Source organism: Helicoverpa zea, chromosome 26, assembly GCF_022581195.2.
Source record: "Helicoverpa zea isolate HzStark_Cry1AcR chromosome 26, ilHelZeax1.1, whole genome shotgun sequence".
NCBI classification, from domain to species: Eukaryota; Metazoa; Arthropoda; class Insecta; order Lepidoptera; family Noctuidae; genus Helicoverpa; species Helicoverpa zea.
Genome location: NC_061477.1, coordinates 5,889,018 through 5,911,427, shown reverse-complemented (window position 1 = coordinate 5,911,427; position 22,410 = coordinate 5,889,018). Strand labels below are relative to the sequence as shown.

The following is a 22,410-nucleotide window of genomic DNA, read 5'->3' as shown; positions in this document are numbered from 1 at the left end:
TTAACTATTGGAACGTGCCTAATCCCCCGGGCTAGTCACGATATTGACTCAGTTCTAAACAATAGCAGTTCCTAGTGATAACTAACGAAATATTTAACTCCAACTGCAAACTCCTTATCCAACGGTATAACTACTATTAAGATTTTAGGACTTTGCTACAAGTTTCCGAAGTAGGAAGAGACAGTGTTGAGTTTCCTAGAAGTTTCGAATGTGGTTTGCTAAGCAAAACTTTAAGAGCTAATTTTCGAGCACGACGTGACGGCAAAATACCTTGCGACGAATATCAGGTAAGAAGTCCAAGAAAGACACAGTCGTACCCAAAATTAATAAAACAGCTCGGACCCTTCGAAGACCGGCACTAAAAAACAAATAATTCAGGCGCACCAACTGACGTAACATCTAAGGTAAATGCAATAACCACCATCAAATGCCATACCAAATAAAAATCAAACTAAAACAAACAATTCTAAGCCTTCGCTCCAACAAATACAGCACAATTTTCTATGACATCTGCACTTGTATAAGACGTTTCAATTTTCGGTGGCAAATATAGGGCGGCGAGCACTCCACCCCATCTACACTCTACTTCCGTCAGTCGTACTCCGAATGTCGAGGTAGACGCACGTCTGTGACGTCACGGTATCATGGTGTTGTCATAGTATTTGTGTGTTGTGACATGGCTAGGAAACGGGTAAGGAGTGGTTTGCCATAATTACCATGGGCTAGGCTTAAATTCGCTAGAGATTTCACCTACTAACGTTATTCCGTGTGAGGTTGACAGCTGCGCCCAGTTTTTTGATTCCGTTCGTTTTACTATATTTTTTATTGTAATGTCTATCTGTGTGAATAGGTTTTGTTTATCTCTATTTGGAAGTCTTTTCTGTTTGTGAAGTATTCATATTGAAATTCCTTTACAAAGATGAATTTTTATTTTTGGGTCAGGTCGGGACCTATTTTGTGGAAATGCTGTGGCTAATGTTTAAAGCATTAAGGAGTCTTGATTATCATAATTACATTGTAATTAGAGCAAAATTAAAACGCGTTCAACGCCAGTCTTTTAGTCTGTTTACAAAAGTGTGTAGATTTTTTAACAAAAGTGACTAAAATCCGTTAAAAATTCAAATTCATTTTCAAACAAACGTAAATAAAGCGTCATTTATTAATCCCAAAGTTGAGTGCAAATGTAATGCTATAGATATCAGTGATCAAAGACATTCCGACCACAAGAACACCGCAATACCCGGGCTCACATACCGCAGATATTCAAATAACACTGTATTTGCGATCTGCCAATGTAAACGTTGATTTCAAATCCCATTACCGAGGAATGGATGAAACGTTAAACACTCGAAATCGATGGGGCGCACTATTACATTTTTAGGTCTATGCTGCGTTTAGACGGGTTATTTACTGTCTCTTTAACTTACCAATTTACTTAGCCATAATATATTAAGTTAATTATTATCTGGAGTGATAATAATTCTAGAATATTTATTTCGCTAATACAAAACAATATATTACCTAATGTTCAGTTGGCTTGTGATACTATTGATAGATAAAGGCTAATTATTTAATTAGTAGAGAAACATAACATATACCTTTACTACAACAGCTCAAATATGCTCTAGTTAAAATTCTGGTTTACTAGTTCCCTCTTGTGCTCCTACATTTCATAATATTCTTCATACTCTAGTATTAAAATGTACAATTTCACTAAAAGCTCGATTCTGTTAAGACCTGATAAATTGAAGATGCAGTTTTTACATAGTTTCAAGTGTAAGCAAATTGTGTTTGAAACTGTCCTAGTTTGGAACTCAGTTTGCTAGTTCAAGTTTCGATCAGTTTCATCGTAATTTGGATCTTATTATGTCTACCGAAAGTTCTGAATTGCTAATACATGTTCATCTAATAAAATTGAGTTAAGGGCGAAATCATGACTTCAATAATGTATCATTTATTATAAACTCATAATGGTATATATTATGCATCTGTTTCATACTTCAATATTAAATATGCGGCAACTAATACAGTTAACCAGATAATCTTAACTTGCTCACTGCACATTAACTTTATCAATATTGTATCAAAGTACGCCATTACGGCTACACTCTCATTAATTATGCCGTACTAGAATTAATAACTGCTCATATAGTGTATATTTGCATTTATAAGGCTTTATTGACATAAACTATAATAAAATATACAAAACGTACTCTTTTCAAGGTCTTCTTTTTAGCAAAAGGACTTAGGCCGAAGTTTACTGACTGCATAAACAGTTGTTTTAAGAAAACTGACGTTTATGTTCTCCATGTTCTTGGGGCTTAGTCAAATCGAATAAAACGAAACATTCTACAAATTCGATAAGTCCGTGTAATAATCAAACCCAAGATAGAGAGAATGCGCATAAATATTTGAAACTATTTCACCCAAAACTCCTAAACAGCATCAAATCAAACTAAGCACACAGACAACCCATGATCTGGATTATCTTATACGATACTTTCGTCCTTATACTATGCACGTTTCACATAAGAGACGGTTGAATAATTCAGGTGTTAAAAGGAATGTTTAATACAATCATGTTTTCAAATGAATTACTTGCACTCAACTAGCCGAAGCGACCCGACCCTTCCGACGAACGTCCATTGTACTCGCCCCTTAACAAAAGTTTTTAATAATAATAGTTTAGCAGCACTTTGATTTTAAGGGTAGCTCTCGAAGTTTTATTCAAATTCTGTTTTAATCGAAGTAGATTCAAAATCTACTGGAATAGAAAATTGATACGAACAGTTTTTATTTAATTTGCCAGATCACCCAATAAGTCATTGATTTGATTTTTCAAAGTTTTAATAAAGAGCGATTACTAACAATTGGAATCGTTAAACTTGTTAACTTAGCTTTCTACCCAATTTAAATGTAACTGCCTCCGTTTAGTGCAAATAAATAAGTGGTTAAACATATTTAACGTTTTTTATGTTTACACATGTGTTCGTTGGTTTTCTAGATCCCGTTTATACATAAATTATAAAATATAATTTACGTCTTGTAAATCAAAACGTTATGACAAAGATTCACACAAAACCAATCAATCTAACTTTCTAAAATAAAATATAATAAAAAGAGAAAGCTATTTTCACATCCATGATTATCCTCTTGCGTGTTAAAATGTGACCGATACACCGATCATTAACTTGAATATTTACTCACAAATGAAAATGAACTTTAACTTTTAGTATGTAATTCACATAAACGTTGATTTGTAGTCATTGCAATATTTAATCATGCGGTTTTGTAACCTTAACCTTTTCTCTCTGTCCTGCAAATTCAATAACCAATCCATAGTTACGAAGTGTCCATACGTTCAGACCAATGTATTGGAAATAATAGCTTTTTTGTCTCCTAACAAGATCTCGGACGAAGGTCCAAGGTTAGCGGATGTTAGAGAGACACGTGAGTGTATGCAATACATGTAGAGTAGGTATAAACCACATTTAATACATTACACTGAACGCACACTACACATTATACACTACACATTATACTGAAGACTTTGTAACCCAAACAGGCATTGGAAGAGAAGGTGTGAATATAGATTTTAGAGACTATTAGAAAGACCTTAGTCCTACAGTGGAGTGAGAACCCCTGAACTTCAATCCACTTTTAGTAAATTCTATTACAGAGACTCTGTAGGATAAGAATAACATAGATGACATAAATAAAGCAACAATGACAATGTTTAAAACTAAGACGAGATGAGATAATGAGAACAAACGAGAACTGGATGCAAAACATCGGCCGCTGATGGCTGACATTGACATTGAAATAAACAAAGCGTTCTCGCTCCCAGGTGTGCACGTCAATGCCGATTCATATCGATTATCGATACCTGTTGTTTGTTGGTTAATAATCGAGTCTGTAACGAGAATGACATTGCTTCTCCCTTAGGGGATCTTTGTTTATGACTCTTGCCATTAAAATACACAAACATTTTTAGGTTTCTGTTCTTACCTTCAAAACTAGACCCCTTTATTCAGTAATGAAGCCAGTCATCCATGAAATGGTTTCTCTAGTGTACCTTGTTTTAGAGCACTGCATTCAAAATACATTTCCAACAATTTCGGTCGCCCAACAAACAGAATAACGTAAATAGAAACACACATTTAGATGAGCACTATTAATGAGTTTGTTTAACGTCCGCTGCCCCTATTTACCCCTATGTCACGCGTGCTACCCTAACACGTACATCAATTACATACTTAGCCCGTATCAACCCTACGTTTATTCTTAATTATATGTTTGCTGCGGTCATTGGTCTTCTGCATATGCAGAAATATGTCTTCTTCCTTTTTCTAGTAAACAGCTGGGTAGTAGTAACTCTATTGCTATGTTTGAATATTACATTTCAGGAATTTAAAGTTGCAGAAAGCGTTGCCTTCTAGTTTCTTGCAAGTTTAATCATATCCCTCGTTGTACAGTGATATAAGTTTTTAATTCTATGTTTCTCCGAATTATTTATAATCTAGTTGTCGTTTGTTCGGTATGCTTAGCATAATATTCTTACCCAGACATTACATTACGGATATAAACTTCACTATTTACTTTCCTTGCAATTCATCGATATTTTGGTCTGTGTTATTATTTGCGTCTTTTATAAAGAGTACTGAATTTGAATCTTTAAATGAAGTACAACAGCCTTCTTTAACGAGATTTACTAAGGACGCCCATTTACCGACTTTCATGAGAATCGCTTTCAATCCTCTTTCGAGTCGGATTACTACGATTTTTTCATTCCTCCGCTGTTTCGTTGCTCGAGGTCTCTACAGAATTGTGAATGCAATCGCTATAGCTGTAAATGTAATTCTCTAGTTAGGCCCAGTTTGGATTTGCACGGGATTACCGAAGCGGACTGGATTTTGAGGTTTTGAATTGGGCACTTTGTGTTAAATTTTATCACCAATTCTGTCCTGTCAGCGAATAGGCGATCAATTGACGAGCGTGGAGCTTAAATCAGATTGAATTGATTGATTACGCTAGTCTACAATTTAAGTTTTTTACACATCGTGAAACATATTACTTTCTTGTTGATAATTTGACACTTAATCGAAGTATAGAACAGAAAGTTGCTCTAGCACGTCGGGATTTAAAGATATACCCCTCTTAAAGTACTGAAAACGCGATTACTAATAATGTGGTATCTCAATATCCAGGCGTGCTAGTCCATCTTTCTGTTCTGGACTTTGATTATGTATTAAATAATCTACAATCATTTACATATTTCACCTTGGAGGTAAAAATGCTGTAGACTAGTCTAGTTGTTTATTAAAATAATTAAAATAAGCCAACATTATCAATAAGCCTAGTTCATTGTCTGAACCTTGTCTTTTGTCTACCAATTAATTACTATTTGTCCATTTCATTACATATTTATTATTTCTTTTCGTTCACAGAATTTCGGGCGTTATTTTGGATTTCTATATTATTAGGCTTATCAAGAATGTTAAAATCTTTCTAGAGGCTTGTTTGAACTCGTTAACCTAACAATACAGTACACTTGATTGACAGAAATTACACGAGTTAATATTATTTAATTCAATGGCTCTCAACATTCGTAATTGAAGACTTGAGGATCGGAAACTAAGTATAGCGTTGTGTTCAGTGTTGATACAATAATTGTTCAAATTAATTAATTGATAGGAATATCTGACGAGAAGCGAAAGCTGAGTGCAAATTAAATAATGAAGCTCAAGATAAGTCATTCATTTCATTGATAATAATGTGACGACCGATAAAGTTTCGGCGTTGGTTTAAGTGATAATTTCCTTAGCAACACATATTTTATTAAGTCTCTCGTTCCTTAGATCATGATTATCAATTTTAATTTAGTTATTACCTAATTTAGGTTCTATGCATTTGATTGTTGGTCTTTATTAAATCATTCAGTCATTTCTGATCTCTTTACTTTGTGATTCTTTTATTGTCAATCCTTCATTTGTCCTGTAACAAATACCTTCGCTATTTTTCACTCATTCGATGGTTTCAATCTCCTATTCGCTCGTGAATCGCCCTCTGCTATACCATCTCCATGTATGTCGAACACAATAATACGACCGACATCAACAGTTATTTCCTCTGCGAATGTAGTTTCAGTATCTCTGGAAATACTCATTTCTAGAGGGAAAAGTTTTGAATATTTTCTTGATATATTTTCTGTAGATATATTCTTTATTATGCACACCAATTAAAAATCAACAAGAACACAACAAATATTTTTGAAGTCGGTGACACACTGGTTGGTGTTTTCTGTAGTTTTTTTTTTATATTATAATATTCTACTGATTGTGGCTAGACAATATACGAGTGTCTTATGACTGCTTACTTTCACACAATGTCACAACCTTGCAATGATTTCAAACACTATCCGATAGCATGAATTCTCGGTACCTATATCCGAAAAGCACAATCAAACTGCGTTAGATTCCAATTCCCAAATTCTCTCGCGTGGAACCGAAACATTGTCCTCTATGCAGACTATTGATCCAGCTGACTACTCCCGAACCCTTGGTATACGTCACCAACACACATTGATACACATTGTGGGATTTGGAACCTTATGTTGTTTTATCATGGTCCAAAATTGTGCAATAATGGTTGAGCTTTGATTTTACTGTTGCTGTTTTGGTGGGAATCGTAAGTTCGGTTGTGTTATCAATTGGAATTATCGTTCTTTTTATTGTGGATAAAGTTTTGGGGATGTGACAAAAAGATGGATGTTCAACATCAAATCTTGCATGGGAATGAATTGTATGCTAGTGTGTGATTTTGGCAATGGTTATAATTTTTTGTGGTATTTTCCTCAGAAAATTGCAATCGCAGCCATTGAACATAAAACAAAGTTTAACCACTCTTTGGAAAACCGTTAATATAAAGGCCTTCACAAAGTATTTATTACGTAGTAAATTTCGTACGATATTAAATAAAGTTTTGGCGAAATCTGGGACGTAATTTCAATGTACATATATCGCGATGTATTTTATGTACGTAGCGAAATTCTCATAATGGTTTTAGTCTGTTTGCTTCCTAGATGTAAATATACACTCACCATTATATACGATCCTTTTATCAACAAGGGACAAACCAAAACAAATTGAAAGGTCAATGTCTCTTTAAGGCTTCATAAAACCCTTTTATCAAAAGTAACGTTCCCATCCACTCTTAATCCCCTTCGTCTGGCGCCGTCCGACCTTATTTCACAAAGTCTATTTCAAAGTCTTCCTACATTTTCTCTATCAGTGCCATTATCTGGCTTCAAAATGTCGTCTCCCTCAAATTCATTGTCATTGCTTTTGGCAGTTTATTTTTTTCGGTCACGGTAAATTGTTAACTGTTGAAGGGAAATATTCTTAATTTCCATACATTGTATCGCTATGCCGTGATGAGTCCAAATAAAAACCTGTACCGTGTTACACAATCGTTTACTTCATCAAATTCATTGTTATTATTTCCTGAATGAGACTCGCTATAGTCTGGTGAAATTAATTTTAATGGCAATTCGTTCGTTCCAGTCCCTTTTGTTTTGAATAGCAAATGTTACATGATTGAATTTTTGATTGATTCAATCAGGTTTTTGTTGGAGGGTGAATAATAGATGAGACTAAAGGTTGGTAATTTAGTATTCAGTCGATTGATGTGAGCTTACCTAGGTCTATGAGCTTCATGAGAGTTCCGAATAGGAAATGTTAACGGATGATAGCATCAAAATTCAGGTCCATATTTTATTTTTCCCTTTCTAGATATTGATTACATACAAGTTATTTCTATAGTCTCTGTAATATTCTCTTTAGGATGCTATCCGGATTCATCCGTGCTAATCCACAAAGAGCTTTCTTTCTCTTCCAGTATTAGTTTAAAATGTTATTAGTCTTTCGTCGCTAGCTTCATAGAGTTTCACAGAGACTTCTTTGTACGCCAATCTTTTGTGCACTTTAATCTGATTTACGTTGAACGTGCAGTTTTCTAATGTGTTGCTCTGGACTTAAATGCAGAAATACTTTAGAAAACATTGCTGAAAATAGTTCCCTTTTTATTCTGCACACGTAACCTGTACGAGACGTAGCTGTTTAGTAATGAAGTTTTTATCGTCTAACTTGTTTATTTATAAGATGAGAAAATGATTTTGCGGACTGATTCGTAACTCTAATTCTATGATTAAGTTAATGCGTTCTAAATTACTTCAGTAACACAATTCAGTTCAGCGATAAATAGTGTCTAGTAAATAGTCTCCACTTAAATTTAAGCGTAAAGGACTAATAATTGCTAAAACATAAACAAATTATCGTTAATCACGATATTCTACAAACCGTGGGAAATGCATACACCTTATATTCGCAGGCGATGGACAAACCATTTGATTATTATTTACGATAATCTCGGTGGCTACCGTAAAATGCCTCTCTTGAATGCTTTCGTAAGTGATTTCACAAACATCTTCTACCGATGTTCGCTGATGGAGAAACGTGATTTTCTTGAAATCCTAAAGAGTCTTGAATTGCTTCATTTTTTTTTTTTTTTTTTTTTTTTTTTTTTAGCGACGTAAAATCATCAAATGACCCCTCCCGCTGCCTACGGTGGCCGGGAGTCATCTCGCGACACCCGGTGCCCATGGTGTCTACCTGGTCCAGCGCGGCGGCCAGGATGAGAGGTGCGAACTCTCTGGCGTTCCGCCTCCTCCTTCTCGAGCATGACCGCTTCGCAGAAGGAGGCGACGGCATCCCATTCCCTCTCGCCCCGGACCATGGCCTGAACCAGGGCCGGACGCGAGAGGTCGCCGCCGCCCAAAGCCTCGACGAGGACCCGGCGGTGCCCTTCCCATGCGGGGCACACCTGGACTGTGTGGTCCACCGTGTCCTCGGGGCTGTCCGCACAATGGTGACACCCGGGCGCCTCCTCACGACCGATGCGGTGCAGGTACCTCCCGAAACAACCGTGTCCGGTGAGGACCTGCGTCATGCGGTACGTGAGGGCGCCGTGACTCCTCCCGAGCCACTCCTCAAAGAGGGGACTTACCGCCACGATGGTGGCGTGCCCTGCACTGGGTTGCGACAGTCGCTCCCTCCAGGCCACCATGAGATCGCGCCGGAGCTCCGCCCGCTGCGCGACAACTTGCCGCGGCAACGGGGTTTCTCCCCGGCGCTGAGCCTCCTCGCGCCAGTCGTACAGGCGCAAGAAGACCCTCGCCTCCAGATCCCACAGTGGCAGTCCAGCAAGTAGGCCAGCTGCTTCGCGGGAAATCGTGCGGTACCCCCGGATTAGCCTAATGGCTATCACCCTTTGGGGCACGTTCAGGTAGTGTACAGCCCGCGGCCGTACCGAACGTGCCCATACCGGGGCCCCGTAAAGGGCCATGGACCGCATGACCCCCGCGTAGAGTCTGCGGCAAGGGGCGTTTGGGCCGCCCAGGTTGGGCAGGAGCCGCTTGAATGCAGCACCTGCCTTCTCCAGTTTGGGGCCCAAACGTCGGAAATGCTCGACGAAGTTCCACCGGCCGTCGAGGACGAGTCCCAGGTATTTCATCGCCCTCTCGACGCCGATGGTAACCCCCCCCACCGTGACCTGGGAGCCTGAAGGTGGCGCGTTCCGAAGCCCATGAAAGCACATGGCCTCGGATTTGTGCAAGGCCACCTCCAGGCCCAGCATCTGGATCCTCTCGATGACTGTCGCAACCCCGCGCGTCATTATGTCGGCCGCCTCCTGGTGCGACCTCCCTTGTGCCAGAACCAGCGTGTCATCAGCGTAGCAGACCACGCTGACGCCGCTAGGGAGGTCGGCGCGCAGCACCCAGTCGTAGCCGATGTTCCACAAGAGCGGCCCCAGTACCGACCCCTGCGGAACACCGCACGACATCTCTCGCCGGTTCCATTCCCCGTTGTGACCAGGGTAAATGATGGACCTATCCGACAGATAGGCCTCGACCACGCGACGAAGGTAGGTCGGCACCCGGTGATACCGGAGTGCCTCCCTGATGCAACTCCAGGGAAGGGTGTTGAAGGCGTTGGCGATGTCAAGAGACACCGCCAAGACGACCCCCCCCCCGGGACACAGCATCCCCCGTCGTGAGAGCTCTCACGCGCATGATGGCGTCCACCGTTGAGCGCCCCTTGCGGAAACCGAACTGGTGGTCCGCAAGGTCCGGCCCTATCCCCCCAAGGTGCGCGACGAGGCGGTGTGCGACAACTCGCTCAAAGAGCTTGCCCACCTCGTCGAGCAACACGATAGGCCGGTATGCGGACGGAGAGTCCGCAGGGCGCCCCGGCTTCCGTATGAGGACCAGTTTCCCTGTCTTCCAACGAAGTGGGAACTGGCCCCTCTCCAAGCATGCGCTGAGAAGCCCCCTAAGTCGAGGCCCGAGAGCCTCAAGGGCCAGGACCCAGGCCTTGCTAGGCAGGCCATCAGGCCCTGGGGCGGTGTTTTTGGCTTTCAGCCTAGCCACCGCCACTCTCAGGTCCACCCCAGTCACCTCGGGGACATCGTCGTCGTCGGAAGTGTGGTCCGTACTTGACACCGCGGGTTGCAGAACCATGGGCGGGGGAGAATGTTCCCCGCGCGAAGGGAACAGAGCGCTCACCACCTCCTCCACCAGCTGAGGCCGGAGACTCTGGGTCAGCGGGGGGGCCCATGGGCGGAGCTTGCCCCGCACCATTTTGTAAGGGCGCCCCCACGGGTCCCTGTCCAGAGACCCCAGCAGCTCCGCATTGGCCACCTCCTTGGCCTGGATGATGGCCAATTGGAGGGCGGTCTTCGCAGCTCTGTATCCCTCGTACAGCTCCGCTTCCCTGGCTTCTGCATCCGGAGGGCGGATGCGAAGCCTGCGGTGTCTGGTGTACAGGTGCCTCGCAGCGACGCACGCCTCTCGAAGGGCGGCGATCTCGCAAGACCACCAGTACACCTGGCGTCGGGCGCGTCCTGGCGGGGCTCGGGGCATGGCCACGTCGCAAATATCGGACATGGTCTCCCGGAACCACTCCGCCTCGTCGTTGATGTCGGCGGGCCTGTCCGGTGATGACACCCAGGCCTGCACGACTGAGGCTTCCAGGAGAAGCTCCCGGTCAAGATGTTTCAGCGCCCAACGTGGACCACTCGGGGTCTGCAGGACCGGCGCGCTAGGGTTCTGGGCGGAGACGTCAAACCGGATGTACCGGTGATCGGAGTAGGTCTCCACCCTCTCCTCCACGCGCCAGTCAAAGACACGCGGCAGCAGAGCGGGGCTGCCGAACGAGATATCCACTACTGACTCGCCCCGCATCCGTACACACGTGGGGGCAGAACCCCGATTGAGGACGACCAGGCCTGCTTCCAGCGCCCAGTCCTCCACCATCCTACCCCGTGCATCTGTGCGTCGGGAACCCCAGGCCAAATTCTTGGCGTTGAAGTCCCCTAACACTAGCACAGGGAGGGAATAACTTCCGACGACGACGGACAACTCCAGGAGGGAGTTGTGGAACTCGGCAAGAGTTCGGCTCGGGGAGAAGTACACCCCCACGACGACTATCTCCCCGAACCGTGCTGCGACGCAACCCCTTCCACTCTTCACCCCTTCGAGGGAAGGAGTACCAGCGGCGGCCGACGATATGATGGTCACTGAGCCGCTAAGGTCCTTAACCCAGTCATCCCTGGGAAGGACAAAGTACGGCTCAGCGACCACGGCGATGTTGATCGACCACTGCGCCATGCTTTGGAGCAACAGATCCTGGGAACGGGCGCAGTGGTTGATGTTCGCCTGGAGGAAGCGTAATGGAGCCAGACTAGCACTCCATCACGTCTTCCTCCTCTTGAGGCCCAAGGACGGGCGCTGCGGCAGCAGCAGCAGCGATGGCGCCATCAGCGGCGGCAGCATTGGAGGCGGCGGAGGCCGCAGGAGCTGCGATGGTGGCCACTGCGGAGGTGGTGGCGGTGGCGGCGGCAGACGGCCGGCCCTTGCCCTTACCCTTGGTCTTGGCGGGTGGGGCACAGGACTTGCTCCCTGCCCGGTGTTCGGCCGGCTTGCCAGCAGCCGCACATGCATTGCAGTGCGGCGCGGCGCTACAAGCCACGGCCTTATGTCCGGGCTGACCGCAGCGGAAGCAGAGGGCGCTGCGGTCGACCTCCGAGGTGCAGCGAACACCCACATGATGCCCGACGTGGCATCGGAAGCACCTCAGGGGTCTAGGGTCCAGCAACTTGACCTGTGCCGACACCCAACCAACCAGTAGCCTACGGCCGTCCACAATGGTCCTGGCCGCCACCACGGGGCAGCTCACCGTGACGGTGCTCGTGCCCCTGAAGTCGGGACGTATGGTGCCCGCCTTCACTTCATCGGCAGAGCACCCACCCGTCCTAGCGACGGCGGCCACCACCTCTTCCGCAGTGACTGAGTCGTCCAGGCCTATAATGCTCAGATCCGCGCACTTGTGGGGCCTGGAGACTCGGGCGTCGTCCGCACTTATGGACGCCCTAAGCCTCTCGGCTAGAGCGTCTGCGGCGGGCCCACTGGCCGCTCCTGGGACCTCCAGCATTCGGGCGCCCGTTGCGGTCACCCTGAGCCGGAGGCCGGAGGTGATACCCAGCTCCTGCAGGTTCACCGCCTCCTTTGCTTGGGCGAGCACGTCGCGGTACGACACGCCCCTTTTGACCGCGTCCGGCCGTAGTGTGACTACTACAGCCGCGGTTTTGGGGGCGCGGAGTTTCGCCGCGGCGGCTCGCTCCCTGCGCCGCCGTTTCTGGGCCTTCTTTTTGGCCGCTTTGGCCGCCCTCCGTCTCTTTTTCTTTTCCCCCACCACCTGCCACTCAGACTCAGTGGCAGAAGAGGTAGGGGCCGCAGACGGTGTCGGCTTTGGAGGGCGTTTCGCCACTGGTGCCGACGACGGAGCCGGTGCTGACGTTGGCACCGGGGGCCTCTGCGCCTGGACCGCCCTTGCGGTCTTGGGCTTTGGCTGAGCGGGCGCCCTCCTGGTCGGTCCGTTCGGCGCCGCGACAGGGGGCTTGCTCGGCGGTCCCCTTCTGGGTGGGGGTGCCGCTGCAACCGCAGCCGCATAGGAGGCCCTTTGGGCCGCTGGGGGCTTCGACGCCGCGAGGGGGGGGCGCAAAACCCTGCCCTCCAGGACTGAGAAGCGAGCCTGGAAGGCCGCCATCTCCTGACGGACTAGGGCCAGGATCTGGCTCTCAGCCGGCGCAGTCTGCGCCTGTTGCCTGGCCCCGCCGCGCTCCGCCTCCTGCTCGCGCATCTTAGCGAGGTCCGCCCGGAGACTCCTGTTCTCCTCCAAGAGAGACTCCAGGGCGGCCGTCAGACGGGCCACCTCCTGCTGCAGTTTGGCCAGCTCGCTCACGGGAGCCCGGCCAAAGTTGCTCACCGCTGCGACGGTGATGGAGGCGGTGGCGGCCTCAATGGCGCCGTCCTTGCTGGCCTTTTTTCTTTTTAAGGCCACCTGCCTGATGGCGGACTCCACCGTCTTCTCGAAGTCCGCCCTCCGCTCCCGGTCGGAGCCGATGGCCGACTCCTCCTCGGAGGAGGAGCTCAGATGAGCCGCTCCTCCGCCACCCCCAGAAGCCCCAGCGGACCCTTCGCTGACGGGCCTCCTGGCGACCTTTTTGGCCGAGGCCCCGCGACCACCAGAGGAGGACCCGGGGTCTTCCCTCCTCCTCTTGAGGAAGGCGTCGGCCCGGTGGTCCTTCTTGTTGCGGGGGAGCTTAAAACCCCCCGCATCCCCCTCGCTGGACACGGACTCGGATTCCGAGTCCTCATCCCACTCCTTTTCGTCTTTTTTATTATTAGTTTTTTTTAAGTTTTGTGTATCCATATACGTCCCACGAGTATGAGAGCAAGTAACCGTCAACCCCGGCAGTGGCCTCATACCGGGGCAAGCCTACATACTGTTGGGGGCGGCTGGCCCCAACAGGTGGGAGCGCTAACGACCGTGTCCCCCACGGCCATTCATCCCCTCGCCGCGCTCCCGAAACTTGGGATTGGGTGGTTTTTTATCTAAGAGGTGTCCTTCCTCTGGGCCGGGCGGTTAAGCCAAGCCCTCGGCGGCGGCATTAGGCATGCCTCCGTCTGCTGTCCGGCCATCCCGGCTCAGCAAACCCGCCAAAAGGTTTGCTCTTCGTTGTACGAAGAGCAAACGAGCGCCGCGTCAGTGCGCCTGCACCTCTGCGGGTATGGCCGCATCCTTGCCATGTCCACAAACGTCGACTGGTCAGGAGCGGCCCCTCCCTGGGTCCCTCTTTGTCTGGCCTCTCCCCTGAACCTTTCCGGCATGAGTATCTCTACCGGCAGAGCTTCAGGATCATTGAGGCACGCAAGCCCCACCACGACGACAACGTGGGGACCCCCTCGGTGGGGGTTCATTTGCCTCCTACTGTAGACTGTTAATCTAGACATCACTCGATAACCAGCCTTTTTGGAATTAACTTTTTCTTTAAGCTTGGCTAGATATACTCTCGGCGTAAAGTTAGGTAGCCCTAAACCTAATTTTATATTCAATAATCTAATTAACAGTGTCAGAGTAAGTGATAATTATCTAATTCTTCATCAAACTTATAATTCAGGGTCAATTATAATTTCGCTATCTCTGCTGATTAGGTTCCCCCCCTAATACTTCTTTTTCGCTTCACCGACCCTTTGCAATGATACTATCACTAAATAGATAGCAGCTACTCATCCATCAGGGGTACTCCAGTAATCCTCAGAGATTTTATCATCCACTGCACATGTGAGCGTGTCATACACGAATATTTAGTAATCCTATGAGATAAGCATGGGTACAGGAAAATGTATATGCGGAATTAAGTGAATGGATGGTGAAATGGGATTTGGGAAAATACGATATATGTTGTAGGTATTTTTTCTACCTTTTATTTTTGTTTTTATGATAGAAATATTGTCCCAGAAATTATATTATGTAGTTCAATCGTATCCTGCTGGTCAAAAACGTCTTTATTTGTGATAGGCACAATGAATTTTATCAAGCCCTGGGACTTTACCTGTAAACATTTCCTGTTGCCATATAAATCCGTTTTATATTGTTGTGAATATAATATTAATTTTACAATCACTCCTTTCTAGTTTCCATGTAAAGTAAAAAAATATGTATTGCTTTAAACAAGTGAACAAAATGAGTGAACTCGAGTGTGGGAATATGGACTTAGTTTTGTGGTGTTCGGTCCCTTGAAGAGATCGCCACGATGGGAGTCAAGGGCAGGCAGTTCCTGGTGAATAGTTTGTATTACTATGTAGTTTTATAGTGTAGTTGCATTATTTTAGTAGTCTGTAGAAGTTGTAGTGTAGAAATATTTTGTAGTTGAACCATTTATTTGTGATAATAGTGTAGTTAGTCCTTAGAAGATAGAATTAGTATTTGTATTGTTACTTTTATGTTTAACTTTATGCCTGGTTGGATTTTCCTTCTACAATGTCGTCTGAAGCAGACAAATACTCTTACCAAAATGAAATTTTTGCAAGCATTCTGTATGTCCCACGTTTTCTGCTCAAGAATTCAATATTCCACACCAACCAGTGTCCGGTTGTGTAAATAAATGAACCGTGCTCGGGAGCCGTCGGACAGTTTACCCGGCGTCCGGCCCGGCTATGGGCTTCACGCAAACTTTATTAAAGAAGAACGACAAATCTTGGACCACTTGGAATGTGGCTACGAAAACTACTATTTATATATAAAATAAAAAAAACACTTTATATTTTTTCAATTTAAAAAAGTGACAATATTGCAAATCAAAGAGCTTTGACATAACCCCACGATAGAAAAAAAATGTATCCGTATGCAAAATGAAAAGTCCATTCAATCGTGTGAAGTTTCCTATCGCCGAACGATATTCTGTTAGAAGTGATGTTTTGATTAAAACTGCTGTGGTTTTCGTTTAAATTCATATCTAAAAGTTAGGTCAGAGTTTTTAAAGCCAGTCATTTGAATGAGAATAATGCTTTTATACTCGTGTTTAGAAGTCTATTAGAAATCATCTTCAATCATCGTATAAAGCTTGTCCTAAAATCAACCTCTGAAATTGATAATAATGTCTAATGACTGACCTATATCAACATTTACACTGATATCGAATATATTGCACAAAGCATAATACACATAAAGCACCCAATACATCTCGACACTACACCCAGATCAGGCAAATCAATTAGCCATCAATGCATCAATAAACCAAATCGCTCACAATCCGCTTATAGCCCCGCTGTTCCTACAGCCATACATTTAATCTTCTACAGGTGTAACATGAACATAATATGTTGCACAGTTTTGCCGACACTCCCGGGAGATGTTTGCAGGTGGTGCTTGCAATTTAAACTAGTCTAGTCTACACACGTGGAGGCTGCATTTTCAGGACACTTTAAAACTAGTATCTAGTATAATAAAATGTCTAGATTGGAAAACTTTGTTGGAAACGCTGGCAGTACGTATTATACATATTCGTAGTTGCTTTTTTAAGTTTCATGAAATCCTGTAAAGAAGATATACATCTTATACCTGTAGGTTGTCACGTAAATAGCATGGTACATGGGATTTAGATTCCAATATGTAGGTATACGGCGGTTTTATACAAGAATTCCTTTTTACCCTTGAGGGTCGGGAATGTAAAAGGAAAGGAATTTTACCTTTTACTCAACCTGTATATTCTTATGGGTAGCCACGTAAAAGCTTCTATACAAGATGTACTTGTATTGGTTTATATCTAAGATGTCTACCAGATAGAACAGTTTTTTGAAATCGTTTACTCATAGAAAAATTTAAGGTCTTCATCCATTTCCTATTAACCTAACTAGTGTGAAAAAAGTAAATCTTTATATCTCGGGTCAATATTATTACATAACTCTGAAATACTAAACTCAAAATAGTCGTAATGAAGTGCACATGTCGGTGTCAACAACCCCAAAGAAAATCGCTTCATTACTCAAATTAAATCTTCTTGACTGCAATAAACAGGATTTCCGAAGTCATTACCCAACCTGATCTTGCCTACGAAAAACGTGGAACGCCGACGTGAAATCACCTGCCTTCCAAAGAATTCCTTTGTACCTCACACATACGGGATTACATTATCTCTTATATGGAAATGTTGAGAAAATTATCGAATGTTCCCCCTGGTTCCGCATAGCTCATTTGCTTTATAGTTTGGTTACTGTCTTTTGTGAAGAGATTTATTATTGCTTTTTTTTCTTTATTGGGGAAAAATACTGTTATTTTATGTTTAAATTCTGAATTGGCTCCGGCCAGCTGTTTAATCACTTCTTGAGAGAACCACTTTCTGTACGCGGATAAAAGTATCCTAAATGTTATTCTAATGTGTAAGTTGTATTACAAATTTCATCAAAATTTATTCAGTAGAAGAACAGAAATATAAGCGGGTCTATAATAATAGTAGGATTGAATAAGCGTGACCATGCCTGCATGAGTTTTAGTGGCATTATCGTCATATAATTCCTTTGGGTTTAAATTGGCTTTTCTATAACTTCACAAAGTACTGCACAAAGGGGAGTCAGCTTGAAGTTCTAATAAGCTTTAAAACTCACTCAGAAGTTTCCACGTAAAATCCATTGATTTTCAGCGTTAGCTTGCTTTTCTAACGTTCTTATATTCTCTGACTCAAAGTTAAGCGGCGAGTTTTTATGACTTCCCGTCCCGTGTGAACTACTCTGCACACCAATTTTAAAAGTAGCCTTTGTCGATAAATGAGTTAAGGTATCTGACATTGCAAGATTTTTTCATGTAGGCTCAGTTTTTCCTGAGATTAGCTCGTTTAAGCAAACAAACTCATCAGTTTTTAAAAATTGGCATAAATAACACCAAAATAAATAATACAATTCCCAGTCTTATACTAAATTGTTTACACCTCGATCTAAATTCACATTGCATTCGAGACTAATAAAGAGCCCTGCCCTCCGAGGTATATTATTCAGCGTTATTAGCTTGGACCCTGGGGAGACACGTTGCGTACAGTGCCCTGGTTACAATATTGACCTGGCTCCGATATTCACTGTGTTTACATTGCTAGAAGTAGAGGGTTTGTTGGGTGGACAATGAACCTTAAAGTTTATCTTCTAGTTTGAATGATCTTGTGATATTTACATGTTTCATAAGAAAAATGTCGTACCTATGTTGTGTCTTGATAACATAAAATTTTGCGGTCATTCACTCCCAGATTTTATGAACAAAAATTAACCTAGCTTTTTTGGTTCCCATCGATAGCTGCAATTACATACAATGATTGACTTACTTTAAGGCATCTTTACGCCACAAGAGTACATAAAATTTTTAACTTTATCGCTCACAACCAATCCCTAAGAATCCTAACAACTAAAACCTCATATGTTCAGATCTTCACAGCATCAACGAGCTTCCCCTCTTGAGCCATTTTCCAACTAGACCAGGTCAGGCCCGGGGCTCCGCTCGAACGTGAAAGAGTATCCCATATTCTTTCTTCATAGGGATTTAGGTTAGGACATGTTTTGTGGGCTGCAAACCTGAAATTAGGTGAGCCTACGGGGAGTTTTTGTAAGGAAAATGGAAGCTGTTATGGTCTTGAAGATTATTTTTGTTTGTGGGTAATATTTAGGATCAGTGTATCTTTTAGCTAGAATATAATATACATTTTTGTTGTGTGTTTTGTTGAAAGAACTGGCATCTCGTGGGAACTATTTAGAGCTCTCGGATAAAAAGTAGCCCATGAGACTATGGGCTACCTTTAGAAATGGGCTATTTACTATTGATACAGAATACAGACAAGAAGTTCTGAAGATAAGCGTGTTCAAGCAAACTCTTTAGCTTTATAATACTATAAAAAAAAGTATGAGCGTCGATCAAAAATGACCTTTAGCTTATCCAAACCAAAAATGTCATTATGAAAAGCTATTGTTTCATAAATAAAACAATACATTGATGTCATTCAATGACAGCAATTAAATAACGTTTCAGTAATGGCTGTTTTATGTTATCGAGATAATTTATCTCGTCAATAAATTAACAATAATGGATGTGTAAAAATTTAACGTCGGTATGACATTTTGGGGTATAAAATACTGAAAAATGTTACATAGTATTTTCGTTTTAAATGTACTTTTCCTTATCAATTTATCGAGTGAATACACAATGGTTCTGCAGTTTATTTAACTGGGACTGCGCAATTAAACGGAAACAATGGGAACGGAGTATCGATTGCTTTTACTCGATAATTCTTCCGTCTTTAAAGTTGAGCGGAATTGCATTTAAAACGGTCGCTTTAAGATAAACAACATTGCAATTCGAAATGAAAATGTTGCGTTATCAAATTGTTTTGGTCAGAGGTACTGCTATGTATCTGAAGTAATACTAGCTTCCCCGCAGTTTCATTCACCCCGGGACGTGAATACAGGGCTACTTCCCGCGCACCGAATAAAAGTTAGCTTATGATGGACAAACATAATTACTTCTGCGTTCACAATATTAGTAACAAAGACATCTTACAATAAATATCTCTTTTAAAAAAAATCTCTATAAAAGATGAAAAAAGTTACCAACCTCATTATACACGCGACGCCCTATTAACACCTGTCAAACGATCTCCCAAATCCTTCATAAAAGCACCAAAACCCAACCGTTTTGAAAGCCCGTCAACATATATTTACGCAAAGGAGAATAACCGCGCGTCCTGCGTCCCACATCCAAGTTATTTCCCCACGGATCCGGATTTCCCGGGGCAAATCCGTCGGTGTGATGGCTGATGGGCGATTCCTTTATGATTGGCGTGGCCCCGTTTGTGGTGAACTCGCGGAATTAAAACGGACAGCGTTGAACGGGTTAAATGTTTCCATGAAAGAAAGGTGATATTTTGTGTGTGACGTTTTTTTCATGAGTTTTTCAGTTTTTTTTTCTTCATACATGTGTGGCTTTTCACCTCTGAAAGCAGAGGTTTACCTGTGGCTTTTGTAACTACTACTTATACAGACACAATTTCGGACAATAGCCGAACAAACCCGCATGTTTGAAGAAGATTATACTTGCTCATGTATGCTTTTAGATGTTTAAAATAATTACAAAATTAAGGGCTTATTTTTAGGAAATTTTGTAGGTATTTCTATTTACATTTTGTATCAAACTAATAATGTGTTTTCTGTCTTTGCAGGTAAGCAAATCGAGCAATTCTTGAAGCAATGGGTAACATGATGGGTGAGCGTAAGTATGATAACAACAGGTCTTATCATGCGATAAGTACCTATTCTTAGTACTAATAAGTACTTAACAGTTTCCTAAGTATCGTTGTGAAGTGTGAGTAAAAATACATCTTTCACGAAAAGGAATAGCAGTTTATCACCTCGTTTGAAGCTGTGTCTCATTGTAATAGAGAAAAATTATGGAACAATAACATTATATCAATGTCCCGGGAATCCAGATAGTAACATTTATCTGAGAACCCATCAACGAAAACATTTCAGCCCTCCGCAATCCTTGCAAATCTAGACACATTACCAAGAGGCAAGACAAACAGCTCAAAACCAATTGACACAGATTTCAGGTAAAATATCGTTGCGTAAACAAACCGAAGCCGCAAATTATATTTATATTATCTCCAATACATAATAGGTATCTGGGTTATTACGCCTAGCAGACCTTTTTTCACGGGCTGGCTGCATCGTGACGGAGTTTTAAGCCTCAGTAGCCTCATGCTTTTAATAGCCTCGCCCTCTCGACCCTCGGTTCAGCCAGTACACCGCCGAGAGCCAACACATTGATACATATCGATATTATCAACTGATTCTCGATTAATCGGACGCCATATTGCGGAATCGTTGGCGCGAAAATACTAATTCGGTTCCACATTCGAGTGCGGGGTGATGTGTCTTTTGCAGAATCGAAATAATATAACGCTATTTCATCTGTGGTGCTAGTGAAGCGTTTGCTGTTAATTAAATGGAAATATGAAAATAGATTATTTGCAAGCCAGATAAAAAAGTGTTCAATTTTAGCCCGTTTGACCAGACGACATTTTTGAGATAAACTCGTCGATTTAGTAAAGTCATTCCAAAAACCTAGTCATTACAAAAATAGCCTACAAATTATCGAATAACTTCAAACTCTTAAAAGCGTTTTCGCTGTTCACAAATTAATAGCATCAAAGCAATCATCAAGTTTTCTTCTAAGCTCAGTAGGACTCGTTAAAACTTCGGATAAGTCTATTTTGCTACTTTTGATAGCACGCCGTGACGAACATTCAGACGTAGGATTTAATTTATAATGTGTTTCTGTTTTAAGAAGTTAAAATAAAGTCCTCAATGTGAGAAATGTCCCCACCAGTTGTATTTTTCCAATATATTTGCGAATAGTTTCCAATGTTCTAAAACCAAGACCAATAGAAATCGTATCTATCGTCAGTATCACTTCAGTACGTCTAGGAAAAGTAAAAAAAAACTAAGTTCGTTCTTCAAGCGATTGATAAACATCAAGGACCCATATATTTTATATTAAAAACATTTTTACCTTCTCCTAATACCGTTATTTATCCTATTTCCTCAACCAAAAGACAACGAAAGCTGCCATTACTATCGATTTTATCTTTACACCCGTTTTGTTCATATATTTGTGTTAATGTATGACTAACGATATCGGGGCGTGTCCCCTGCCATTTGCTGAAACAATTTCAATATACTTTTACTGATATAAATCTCCATTTAAAAATATAATTACATTCTTGTCAAAGTAGGTCAAATCAAGGTCTATAAATATCACAGGACCTTTATCATCAGCCTATTACATGAAAAGCCAATGTTATGGCCGACTTTTATGTTAAATTGGTACACTTACTTATTTTCATTATTATCTTATTTCCGAAGTAAGGTTGACCATCTTAACATGACAAGTTACTCCGTATTTTGGAAGGCACGTTAAATTGACAGGCATCGTCTGTCATTTGAACATCTTTGGCAGTCGTAACAGGTAGTCAGAAGTCAGAATGTTTAACAACCAGTCATAACTTATTTTTTACCTTGGGGCATCGGGTAACTGTTGAGGAGGTCAGGTAGGCAATCGCTTCATCGAAAACACTGGCACATTTGTACGTCAAGACTAGAAGCCGACCTCACCCAACATATGTAGTTTGGGAAAAAGCTTCGCAAATAAGTATAGTTGCTATCATTGAAACCTTTTGTCCATTTTCTTCATTAAATACTATAGTCCAATGATGACAGTGTCATACGTTTAGTTGGTTATCGATAGCGGTGGCGTGCTTCTGAATATTTTAGCTGCACGCCACGTCCTTGAATAGTTTCATTGTTTCGTGGCCGTTTCTATAGCGTTTCTATTTCTGGATTCTAATCACTGTACGTATTAATCAACGTAGTATGCGTAGTTTTCTTTACGACTGTTTTTATTTTTACAATTTCTTGAA

At 42.8% G+C, this 22,410-nt stretch overlaps 1 protein-coding gene across 22 annotated transcripts in view; it reads left to right on the top strand.

The window, feature by feature from the left end:
* Nucleotides 1-22,410, top strand: part of LOC124642934 (serine/threonine-protein kinase MARK2-like) — a 188,843-nt gene that overhangs the window by 132,816 nt on the left and 33,617 nt on the right. The window contains exons 1-2 of one of the 22 annotated variants that reach the window (XM_047181726.1): nucleotides 591-691; nucleotides 15,095-15,240. The exons of 20 other annotated variants lie outside the window; for them this stretch is intronic. In XM_047181726.1, the coding sequence (XP_047037682.1) occupies nucleotides 15,214-15,240 (27 nt within the window). In that variant the 5' untranslated portion in view covers nucleotides 591-691; nucleotides 15,095-15,213. Of the gene's footprint in view, nucleotides 1-590; nucleotides 692-15,094; nucleotides 15,241-22,410 lie in introns of those variants that run through there. One more of the 22 variants, XM_047181727.1, reaches the window with a different exon arrangement.